Source organism: Mytilus trossulus, chromosome 1 (genome assembly GCF_036588685.1).
Source record: "Mytilus trossulus isolate FHL-02 chromosome 1, PNRI_Mtr1.1.1.hap1, whole genome shotgun sequence".
In the NCBI taxonomy this organism is placed as follows: domain Eukaryota; kingdom Metazoa; phylum Mollusca; class Bivalvia; order Mytilida; family Mytilidae; genus Mytilus; species Mytilus trossulus.
Genome location: NC_086373.1, coordinates 67,343,620 through 67,356,882, shown reverse-complemented (window position 1 = coordinate 67,356,882; position 13,263 = coordinate 67,343,620). Strand labels below are relative to the sequence as shown.

The 13,263-nt window shown below is 31.6% G+C and overlaps 1 protein-coding gene across 4 annotated transcripts in view; it reads left to right on the top strand.

The window, feature by feature from the left end:
- The window catches only part of LOC134683044 (plexin-A4-like), a 70,235-nt gene that overhangs the window by 28,582 nt on the left and 28,390 nt on the right, over positions 1-13,263 (top strand). For all 4 annotated transcript variants that reach the window (XM_063542096.1, XM_063542070.1, XM_063542080.1 and 1 more), the window contains 2 exons: positions 739-852; positions 6,119-7,162. In XM_063542096.1, the coding sequence (XP_063398166.1) occupies positions 6,128-7,162 (1,035 nt within the window). In that variant the 5' untranslated portion in view covers positions 739-852; positions 6,119-6,127. The remainder of the gene's footprint in view (positions 1-738; positions 853-6,118; positions 7,163-13,263) is intronic.

The following is a 13,263-nucleotide window of genomic DNA, read 5'->3' as shown; positions in this document are numbered from 1 at the left end:
CCACTATCCTACAATTTGTCCTTTTCTTTGGCAATCTTGATTTCCTGGCTTCAACATCAAAATCAATCCAATGTGAAGGCCAAGTTGATTTAGTTGATTGAGTTCTTTGCATGTTAATATTTGTTTGATGTCTGAATACTTTTGCATGAAATATTTGCCACTGGAATTTGACTGAAAAATTGTTACTACTGTACATAATGAAATACAAAATCACTCTTTAAGTATCTTTGTTTTGTATACATTGAGAAAAAAATACATCAAGCATGAAAAGTCAAACCATAAAAACAGAATATGAAAATCACTTTTATTACTGAAGATGTTAAAGACTCAAAGAATGGAGCTATCTTAAAAAAAAATCCATATACATTTAGAAAAAAATACATTATGTATGAAAAGTAAAAGACATTATCAGTGAGGAAGATATAAAAAACATCATTTTTATCACTGAATATGTTGAAATAATTTATCTGTTCAGGATTTATACTTCAGATGAAAATGAGATGGTGTATAAAACATCCTCACACTTTGTCTGATCGACTATTAACTATTTCTTACACAAAGTTAAAAAGCAGATATTAGGTCATAATGAATATTTTCTCCATTAACCCAAACTTGAATGCACACATCACATGTTGGCCCTGTTATTAAAGTTATCTATGAGTTTGACAGCAGACGGTAAGTTTATGACTCCAATAAATCAGTGCAAGCAGACATTACCCATGATGCTTTGTGTTTCAGGAACAGTTTCTGCTGTCTGAGTGAGATGCGTTTTCACCTGTGATTCAGAGTTTTTACCTGTAGATGTGAAAGATAACAAACATTTTTAGTTGGATTTTATATACTACATTCAAGGTAAGCTGATTTAAATTTAAATTGAATGTTTTTTCTTTGTTGACGACTTCTTGATGTTTATTTTTAAAACTTTTGGTATATTTTCTGTGACTTTTTTAACTAAGAGTTCAGTATTTTGTTAAAAATCATTTATAAAAGTGCATATTAAATTTATTCTTCGTAACATGTGTTTCTTTGTTTTGTTTATTTACTTTATTTTAACATTTTGTATGGGTAAAAATCTTTTACCTGTTTTTATCGTGATATAAATAAACATATCACATTTTCACAAAAGAGTTCATTTGCATTTTACCGATAAATTAAAGGAAAAGGCCACTACTTTATTGAGACCCTGTGTTTTGTGTTTAAATACCCTGTTTGTTTTTACACCCATAAAGAAAGATATTGGAATTTTTATGTATCCAATTTTGACTAGCTTGACAGACAAGACCGGTGTTTAGTTTTAGTCAGACAACAAATAAAACATTCTTTAGATGCTAAAGATATCATACAGAAAACTTGTTTAGGCTTAATTTTCTTCTTTAATGATCTGTTTTTGGTGTTTTCTTTCTTTCTTTTTTTTTGGTTGCTATGTCTCACATTTGATTTTTTTGTTCATAAAAAAATAGGGTTATTCAATAAAACTTATTAATACTAAAGATATCATACAGGAAAATTGATTTTCTTCTGTAGTTTCTATTTGGGTTGTTCTAACTTTCTTTTTTATTCTTTGCTAATTTTCCCCCCATATCTCTCATGTTGGTTTTTTCCATCAAAATAGAGTCACTGACCTTAATATTGATGATAGAGAGATAATAATGCAAAACTGTTTACATATAAATTTGATTTTTCTTCTTTCATGATCTGTTTTTTTCTTCTTTTCTTTCTCTCTTTTCTGATATCCACCCACCACCAGCATGCCCATGTTTCATATTTAAATTTTTTATCCATCAGAATAAAAGTCTTCAATAAAACATATTGAGACTTAGCATAACATCCTGTTGTTTCCGTTTAATGTGAAATAGAACCCTGCATTTTATGCACCCTGTTTCCTTCATATTCAATCTACGCTTCTCGAGCCATAGAACTTTATAGTATTTCCTGATGCATAAACTCTTTGTGTGGTATTAGAATTGTTCAGTCAATATAACGCAGCATTGAATAGGACACAATTGTCAAAGCATGTTGTCTTAGTGCTGCACATGCATCTGTGTGACTCATTTCCATGCAATAAATTGATTCTTAAATCCACGATAAAATTATTCAGGTCTACTTTTTGCAAGATCAAAGCGAAATGATTTGAATATTTCCCATTTTTAGATTAGAAGTCTGACGTTGTATTGATTCTAACAGCATTATGTTTCCATTGTCTCTTTCTATGTAGTGACATAATATAAATTGCAAATTAAATTAAAAAAGAAAATCAACTGTTACATCATTATACGCTATAAAAATGTTTTTCACTTGAAAGATGACAGGGTTTCTTTGGCAGATATTGGTCTCAATGGTCAATTGCAATTATACCACATTCTAAACACTTTTAAATTAAGTATAAAAGAAGAAGATGTGGTATGATTGCAATGTGATAGCACTCAACCAGAAACCAAATGACATAGATGTTATGTAGACTTTTTTACTCCAAGTTAGTCCTCACAATGCTAAAAATTAAAAACAACATGTTTTCCATTAGCAGTCTTCACACTTAACCACAGGTCCACCAGCCCAGACTTAAAAAATTCTATACGGCTTGTTAATATCATCTCTATTGACCAATAGAATGATAATCAAACTAAAATTTTCGTAAAATTCCACTTTGGGCTTGTTTATTGAAAGACTGCATAATAGTGAACTTAAATGTAGCTGAGGAACTGTATCTCTTATGTTATTTTTGTACTCTTTGTGAACCTGTAATTTATTTTTGAATAAATCAAGAAATTAAACTTAGGATAAAGTCCCAATGAAAGAAAAATAACTCATTTTCCTATAAAAGGGGGTCAGATTCTAGATGTTTATGATTAAAATTTATTATAAAATAGATCCCGCTTTGACATAGTTTTATATTTGACAACTCAATAATACCTCCATTAGATAATTTAAAGTGAGAATGACAGAAATTGAAACGAAATATATGTATCTGGTTACTTGTTTAAAGCAATTTATAATCTAACCAATTATTAGTGAATCATTTAAAAATATTAATTTCCACCAATAATGTATTTTATGACTAAAACTTCAAAAGGACATTTTAACATGAAAAGAGAATTTATTAGCAGGCTTTGTAAAAATATTGCACAATCATACACCCACTGCACAATAGCGCCTTTTATGACGGGGCAATTTAGATTTAATTGAATGTGAATTGCATTCTGGGTTAAATGGGGGAAATATGCATAAACCAGCTAGCTTGAATAAACTGTTATTGGAAACCTTGTACATTTTTATTACCCTCCAATGTAAATAAATTATCATGAGAGAAAAATGAATATCTGACAGGAATGAAAAAAACAAAGGAGGAAATTTCAAAGGTGAAAGGTCGAGGGTATCTATGAAATATTTCTTGGGAAAAAATATAGCAACTGAAGAAAAAAACATTTTATTCGTTTTCATTTGAAAAAAAAGAAATCAAATATTAAATGCAAATTTCAAATGATTTATGTTTTAGAAGTTAAGTGCAGTACCAAATACATCAAAAGAAACATACTTAAAAGCTAAATAAATCCTCAAATAGATATTTAAAGACCAGCGAATAGCAAACAGATGTGATGTACTTAAAAAGGTTGGAAGCATGGTTTGATGGTTTTCCATTGTTATAGGGGGGAAATGTAACTGTTAGTAGCTGATTTATGGTGATAACAGGGACTCAATTAAACTGTTTTCAACATGTTGGTTTTGAGGTGTTTTTTACTAAGGATATTTTAACTTGGAGGTACAATTTAATGATTAACTAGATTTAGTGGGTACAGGCGAATAAGAGAAGCATTGAAATACAAAGTTATTTATTTTGATTGGTAGAAATGATGTAATTAGGAATGTAGGTTCCCTAAAAAAGCAAATATTTTTTTATCAAGTAGGCAAGTTTTTACCAATGAAAATAAATGAATCCACAGTTAAAACAGTATCATAAACTAAGGACATCTGTGATAGAAATATTTCATCTGCTCTGTACCGTGAATTAGAAGTCCCAAAAATAGAACAACATTTTATCTTTCTGAATTCTAAACAAATTGTACAATTTAAATCAAATCAAAATTAGATGATGAGTTTTGCAGGAACATTTAACATGCTTCATTGGTCTATGATGTGCTGAAAGATTGCTGTGTTTTGTGAGGATCTCTCAGGGTGGTCAGGTGCAGAACATTTTATATTGAAATGATATTGACTTCAACAATTGGACCTATCACTCATCAATCAAGTAAAATGTTAATTGTTGACTGGGTTAGCGGAGGGAGTATTATCAAGTTGGTTGTATAGGAAGACCAAGTAAAATGTTAATTGTTGACTGGGTTAGTGGAGGGAGTATTATCAAGTTGGTTGTAGGAAGAACATTTCCTCTTTGGGATGATCTGATGATATAAAAAAATAAGAAGATGTGGTATGATTGTCAATAAGATATCTTTAGACTCCACATTTGAGACCTAAATGGCACAGAAAAAAGAAGCCACTGTAGTTTATCGTACAGCCTTCATCAATGAGTAAAACCCATACAGCATAGGTCAGCTATAAAAGGCCTAGAAATTAAAAATGTTAAACAATTTGAACAAGAAAACTGAAACTACCGGATTTATGTAGAAAGTAAATGAATGAAAATCATATATTTTCAATAAATTTTTGTTTGAAAAAATCTTCTTAAAAGTTAGAATTCAATCACTAAAATAGAAGAATTCCTGAACTTTTAAATCTCAAAAGTTTTAATAACATAACTGTAAACTGAGAAATTTTTGTTTTCATTTCTGAAATTTGCAACAAGTTCAGGTGGAAATTATAAGAACTCTAATTTGAACTTTTGATAGCATTAATTATGTGCAGCATATTCATATTTCATTTCTGTCAATCTTTCAGCATCTGCAATACTCCCAAATTAACTCAATCTTTGTAAATTATGTCAACACCATATATTGCTTCGTCCTGTCTGTCTGTATCTCTATTTTGTCTATCCATCACAAATTAAATTTTTCAATAAAAAATCATCTACATAACATGATAGAATTACCTCACATCATATGTAATTAAATAAGTAATTTGTTCAGGGTAAAGAATTCATAGCTTTTTACTCACTTGCTTCTTACATAACAATTTCCACTTTATGTTTTAATGGAAATTTTGTAGATTTTTTAGCAGCCATGTTTTTAAGACCTTATAAATGAGTTGAAAAGTGTAAAATAAATGCAGTTTCATGACTTGGGCATCACCTTGGTCTATACTTATAGCTTATTTAATTTTGTGTCACTGATCTGGGTCAGTATGCACAATTAATTTCAGGTACAAGTTGTGATAGTAATATTTTCTTTAATTAAATTGTCTATATCATAAACACTTGGATATCTATCTGTATGGTGGCTTTTTGTGTAACAGAGACTATTATAGATATGTGGTTCTACATTTCCTTCAAATAAGAGATTGGCTTTGTACTTTTTTGGTAATAAGATTCTAAAGGAAATGATAAGATCCATATCTTTACAAAATAAGAAGATATGGTACATGTATAAAAATTGTGCAAATGAATCACCTCAATGACATATACATGTACATGTTTTCTGGATTTTCTGAAGCATCATATTAAAAAAATAATTGAAAAGCATGTTTATAAAACATGCATACCAGATATGCAAAATTGCACATACATGTATGTGCAATTATTGACAGACAAAAGATTAAAGCTATTTTAGATTAGTGATCTCATACTTTAATTTAAGAGCTAAATCAAAAAGAAAGGACTAGACATGTCAACAGTATGTTTTCATATGCTGTGGATTTTTCATTCATTTTTCCTGTATTGAGGAAACATTTTATTTTTATTGGATTATTAGTTTTTCAAAAATCTTTACACAAACCTACAGAAAAATTGTACTAACTTGTTGAATAAATAAATTTTTGAAAATGAATGGCCAAAGCTCCGTGTTGAAGGCTGTACATTGACCTATAATGGTTTACTTTTATAAATTGTTACTTTGATGGAGACTTGTCTCATTGGCACTCATACCACACCTTCTTATATCTATTGGATTGATGTCAACTTGTTCTTTTTTCTGTAGAGATTATTTATCTTTTTTTGTTTTTTATATTACAGATTGTCACCATGTTCAGTCTTCCAGTTTTGGCTTTGTTAGTGATACAAGTAGTGTCGATGAAAGTGGAAAAATCTTACCGGGATTATCATAGACTACAACAATTTGTTGTCGATAAAAACACTGGTGAAATTTATATAGGTGGAAAGAATACTCTCACAAAGTTGTCGTCAGACTTAAGTGTCATACAGCAAGTCAACAACGGACCAAAGACAGACAATCCCCTCTGTCCGCCCCCTCAGATACCTTGTAACTTGACGAAAAATTCTATAAATAGTTTTACAAAGGGGCTTGTGATTGACTATAACAGGAGCACCCTTATTTTGTGTTCTAATATTTACCAAGGATCATGTCAGATTCGTTTATTACAAAATATTGCATTTATACAGAAGGATATTTATAAACCTGTCGTAGGTCATAATCCAATTTCTTCCGATGTTCTATTAATAGCACCAGGAGTTGATAAAGACGTCTTATATATTGGATCAGAATATATCAATATAAACCCTGGAGGGGAATTAAAAGTCTACCGAGACATGGTACCTCATTTATCTAGTCGGGATTTAGAAAACCTAGAATTCTCTTACCGAGATTTGAAAGGAGGGTCCAAAATATCACTTCTGAATCAGTACAAAATGGATTTCTTTGTTAATTTTCTATATGGTTTTACCAAAGGTGATTTCGCCTATTTCATTGCAACTCAAGTGAAAGCATTGGATGATAACACTGTCGAAACAAAACTCATTCGAGTATGTCAGAAGGATAAATATTTTCACTCCTATGTTGAAATTCCTTTACTTTGCTACAAAGATAGGACACAGCCTTACACAGTTGCTAAAGGTGCCTTCTATTCTGAAACTGCTGGTAATGTTTATGTGATATACGAGAAGGCAGGGGACCATCTGAGCAGTTCATCGTCAGCACTGTGTGGTTATAAGATGGCTGATATTTCTGTTCGTTTTGATTCTACAGTTGAAGAATGTCAGAAAGGAAATGGTTACCTCGGACCTGCCCATCTTCATCCAAAAACTCCATGTCCAAAATCAGTAAGTATGATATAAATGAAGTCCTTAATTCTTAGTTTTTGTGTTACCATGGAAAATAAAAATTACACCATGATTATGATATAATTGCCATTATGTTTTAGGATCTGTGCATTCAGTCTATTCCATATCGGGTTCAAATTTGTATTAAGGTGGGGTTTTATCATGAATTTGTGGTCACATACACATGTTCATTGTGATGTGAACTGTTTTTAATTAATACTTAGTTAGGGGATAACAAATTGACCTAGATGTTTTGGTTTGCTGAAAATAAAAATGTGATTGCAGGGCATGTTGTCCTATGAATTGTATTCTTGTTTAATTATTTTTATCTATATGAAAATAAGGAGATGTGGTATGATTGATAATAAGAAAACTATCCACCAGATACCAGGCAACTAAATTGAATTTGAATTAAGTGAAGCTCCTGTTCCAAGATTTGTTGTAAGATTTAAGAGAACAAATTGTCTAAGCCTGCAGACAGCACAACTTCAAACAAGCAGTTATTAAAGTGGGATGAACGTGTGAATGGATAAGAATCCTTAATTCTGTTATCATAACATCAACATGATCAAATACTTTTGTTTTCAAGTATCACATCTGGTCTGGCAGAAATTGTGTCTTCTGTTGCCATGGCAATGGGGTTCTAATTTCATCCTCCATTAAAACTGTCAAGTTCAGACACCCTTTCATCTTGTATAACACAAATGTTCAATAATAACATTTTGTCTTTTGTTGTTAATTAATTCTTTGTAACAGTAAAAAGTAATTGAATATGGAAATCTCATCAACTTACATCAAGTAAAAATTGGAAATGAGGCTGACTTTTGTAGTTCTTGTAAAGCAAGACTTCAGAAGTGTTGTAAAAAGTTTTTTGAACATTATTTATAGCAGATGATATATAAAGGTTTTATTTGCTCTTTTTGATGTCCTTTTTGGTCATATCATCTCCTATGGCTCTTGAACTGTTTCAATTCTTGTAAATCCTTTCAAATATTCGGCTTTGAGCTTCCTGTTGTAGAAAATTCAGAAAAGCACTTCTGAAGTATTAAATTTATTTAGCGTTTTTTCATTTTTTACTACATGATCACTCATGCCGGTTGAATAAACGAAGATGTGGAATTCAATGGAATACATGCATGAAAGAGACAATAACCAAGCAACATAGAAAAGAAAATGAAAACTTTAAAGGTCATTATAAATAGACTTTGTCGCTACTTTGAAATCTGCGTTTAATACCTATGAGACAAGATTTTGCAACACTTGAACTATTGATTAAAATTGAGAAAGGAAATGGTGAATGTGTCAAAGCGACAACCACCCTACCATAGAGCAGACAACAGATGAAGGCAACCAATGGGTCTTCAATGTAGCGAGAATTCCCGCACTCCTAGGTGTCCTTCCGCTGGCCCCTAAAAATATGCATACTAGTACAGTGATAATGGACGTCATACAAAACTCTGAATTATACACAAGAAACTAAAATAAAAAATCATACAAGACTAACAAAGGCCAGAGGCTCCTGACTTGGGACAGGCGCAAAATTGCGGCGGGGTTAAACATGTTTATGAGATCTCAACCCTCCCTCTATACCTCTAGCCAATGTAGAAAAGTAAAGGCATAACAATACCCACATTAAAATTCAGTTCAAGAGAAGTCCTAGTCCGATGTCAAAAGATGTAACAAAAGAAAATATATAAAATGACAGTTATACATAAATAACAACAGACTACTAGCAGTTAACTGACATGCCAGCCCATTGATTGTTTGATTGGTATTTAACACCACTTCCTATTGTGGTGCTCAGTTGGTGAAGGAAACCAGAGTGAACTTTTGATGTGATATACCAATCATGTTTGCATTGTGGCATTGGATAATTTCACTTGTGAGGTCAAAATTTCTTACATGAACTGGAAAGCATCATTCACTTAGTGATGTCCAAATAGCTATAATGTTTATAGTCAAATGTCTATACCTTATTTACAAACTCTAAAATACCTTCAATACATAGGCAACAGGGCAAGTCAAGAAAAAATCACAGGGAGAAATCTGACATCTTAAAAAAATCTTCATAAGATATTATGTCTACTTGCAATTGTGCATATGGAATTATTATGCTCTAAATTCCTAATGGTGACTGGCTATGGCAATACGTCAGGATTAATGGTCATCTTGAGTTGTTGACGGTGTCACGTTTTGTTAATCCACAACTCCTTGAAAAGGGGTTAAACCAGTTGACAGAATTATGTTTCTCAGAATAAACTGCTTAACAAATACTGACTGAACTTGCGTTTCAAGGATGGGTCTTTGAAACAAAAAGCTCATTATTATATCATGTATCTTGAATATGTATCAGTCTACATCTGATTCCATTCAAAATTTAGCTGATTTGTAATTTAACAGAAGAAACTGATTATTTACGCTCCTAATGACCACTATTTTAACTGAAATGTGGTATTCATACAGTTACTGTTATCTTTTTACTTCATCAGAAATCAATTAATTTATCTTATTTGTTATATTGCTTTCTTAAATATTCCGGTTAATGCCATTTTCATGATCATTAACATATGAAATAAGCATTTAGGTAATTGTCCTGGTAAGGCTTAACTGTTCATTTGTACGAGGTATATAAATCAGATCATAACCATATTGCCCTAACATTTTGCCTAAGCTTCCATGATATATGGGAAATTAGGTTTGATTTGATTACAAGGAATGCATTGGAAATTGTTCAGATTAGGGGCAAATAATTCTTAAAATAATGTTTGCCTATGAATTAGTTTGTTACATAAAAAAAAGTTAGTACAAGACAAAAAGATAAAAGGAGCACATGTATATTGAATTAAGATATCCCATGAAATAAAAGGGGGGGGGGGGGGTAGATTTTCTTATTTTCTTATTTTTTTACCTATCATATAATTGAAACTATCTGAATTTTATGGCAAAAAAAAACATTGAAGGAAAGACAAACAGTCTACTAAGCATAACTCAGAAATCTAAAGACTTGGAAATATAAAACCCAACCAAAACCTAGGAGCTTCTTAGGTACTCCAGAAAGGTCAGCATAACATGTTCTGACGAAATAAACTGTAAATAGAAAGGTACCTGGATACTAGGACAGTGAAAGGTACAAAACAGAAACAATGTCACCAAACAAATTCTTGAAACCACAAAAATGTATAGGCACAAAAGAGGCTACAAAGAGCTAGATGTAAAGCAAAGTTTTAAAAAATATCCTGACCTGAAAAATTATATGGTTTATACTACTGACTATTTGTTGACTAGTTATTAAACCAAACATGCAGTCTAATCTCTTGAAAAAAGATGTTTCGTGTATACACTGGTTTTACTGTAGATGTTAAAAGAAATTACTCCTGACTCAATAAATAGACTGCTTCAAGCTATTTTAATATATAAAAAAGGTGCAAAAAACATATCTTGTGAATGGAAACTGTGTTAAAATGTACACTTATCAATGCCAAGGGTGGTGAAAGTCATGAATCTTTGATAGGTGATAAGATAAGTAATCTTCTACCATGATCTATCTTAAACTTATAATGTGTGGTATGAATTTTATTCCTGCATTGGACATGCAACAAATTGGTTGATTGGAAATGAAAAATTGGCATTTGTCTATTGATCATGTTGATTGAATTTGATATGAATATAATAAATGTCCTATTGAAAAATTGTGATGTCAGAATGTCCTGTTAACCTGACTTTTTCCTAACTTAGAATTTTTTACAATATAACTCATTTGCGAAAGTAAAGATGAATGATTTCAGACTCTGCATTTACCATGTTTACCATCAGTAGCATAGATCTAAGACTTTGAAAAAAGGGGGATCCATAGGGACCCAGCAGAACATGTACCATATAAATGATTTTTGTCGAGCCTTTCGACTTTAGTCGAAAAAGCGAGACATAGCGATCCTACATTCCGTTGGCGTCGGCGGCGGCGGCGTCCACAAACATGACAAATATTCACTCTGTGGTTAAAGTTTTTAAAATTTTAATAACTTTCTTAAACTGTACTGGATTTCTACCAAACTTGGACAGAAGCTTGTTTATGATCATAAGATAGTATCCAGAAGTAAATTTTGTAAAAATAAAATTTCATTTTTTCAGTATTTTACTTATAAATGGACTTAGTTTTTCTGCCGGGAAACATCACATTCACTCTGTGGTTAAAGTTTTTGAAATTTGAATAACTTTCTTAAACTATCCTGGGTTTGTACCAAATTTGGACAGAAGCTTGTTTATGATCATAATAGTATCCAGAGGTAAATTTTGTAAAAATAAATTTCCATTTTTTCCGTATTTTACTTATAAATGGACTTAGTTTTTCTGCTGGGGAAACATTACATTAACTCTGTGGTTAAAGTTTTTGAAATTTTAATAACTTTCTTAAACTATACTTGATTTCTACCAAACTTGGACAGAAGCTTGTTTATGATCATAACATAGTATCCAGAAGTAAATTTTGTAAAATAAATTTCAATTTTTTCAGTATTTTACTTTTAAACATGTTAAATGGACTTAGATTTTCTGCCAGGAAACAACACATTCACTCTGTGGTTAAAGTTTTAAATTTTTTTGATAACTTTCCTATACCATTTTGGATTTGTACCAAACTTGGACAGAAGCTTTTTAATGATCAAAAGCTAGTATCTAGAAGGAAATTTTGTTAAAATTTTGTACCTGTGGATCGTTTTTTTACTTATAAATGGACTTAGTTTTTATCGATAGTAGAGGGGCATTATGTTTTCTGGTCTCTGCGTCTGTTCGTCCGTTCGTCCGTCCGTTCGTCCGTCTGTCCCGCTTCAGGTTAAAGTTTTTGGTCAAGGTAGTTTTTTATGAAGTTGAAGTCCAATCAACTTCAAACTTAGTACACATGTTCCCTATGATATGATCTTTCTAATTTTAATGCCAAATTAGAGTTTTTATCCCAATGTCACAGTCCACTGAACATAGAAAATGAAAGTGCGAGTGGGGCATTCGTGTACTGAGGACACATTCTTGTTCTTCCAGTTAACATTACATACAGTCTGCAGTTAAAGTTTTTAAAACATTTATTAGATTCATAAACTATCTTGGATTTTTACCAAACTTGGACAGAAGCTTTTTACGATCAAAAGATAGTATCAACAGGAATATTTTTATTGATTTTTTTCCACTTTTTTGTTGAGCCTGTTAACAGCAAAAGTAGGCGAGACACTGGGTTCCGCGGAACCCTTATGAATTTTTTTGGTCATGATTGAACTCTCCTGTGCATTGCATAAAAATAACCAACCTATCTTAGTAATTTAAACAATGATTTTGGTCAATTCCACGTAATTCACTTTGGACCACTTTGGACAAATTCAGGTATGGTGCTATTATGGAAATGTAATGTTTTTGAAGGTTCTCACTCAGATAGGTCTAGACTTCATATGCTCATCATGATTATGGCCAATGTTTGCAGACTGTTGAAACTAGCATGCTTTAGTGTGATCACATTAAAAAAACAAAATTATATAATACAATTAAGTGAATGAGACTAAGTTAAAAGACATTACAATGTTAAAGAACCTGGCACTAAGATTGTATGGGAATAGGAAAAAAGGGGAGTTGTTGAATATCTCTAGCTCCTGACCCGAAACACTTTGGCTAGTAAAATTTGTATGCAATGTCTTTAAACTTCAGAAAATGAGACATATTATTTCTAAGTTGTTAGGTAGGCATCCTCATTATGATAACTTTATCATAGCTGATATTTTCTGTGAGGGATTGAGTTCCAAGGTTTGCCTTGTCTATCCCAGGTCTAAAACCGTAAAGTTACAGCACAAACATTCGTTTGATCCAGATGGTTTACATCTGGCAGACGACTTTATCAAGGAGCCAAAACTTTGCTCTGTGACTTTGATCTGTTTCACAGGAGTATTTTACAAGGCTATAAAATAGAAATTAAGGTTTTTTACATATCTCTGGGATGCATAAGTATTGGTGCAGTGATTTCATAAGTTCTTTTTGTGCAGATTGATTTTAGGATTTAACAAAGTGAGATGATAGCACTAGCAGCTGTCCAGTAAAGATTTATCACAAGTTTGATAATAATTTAC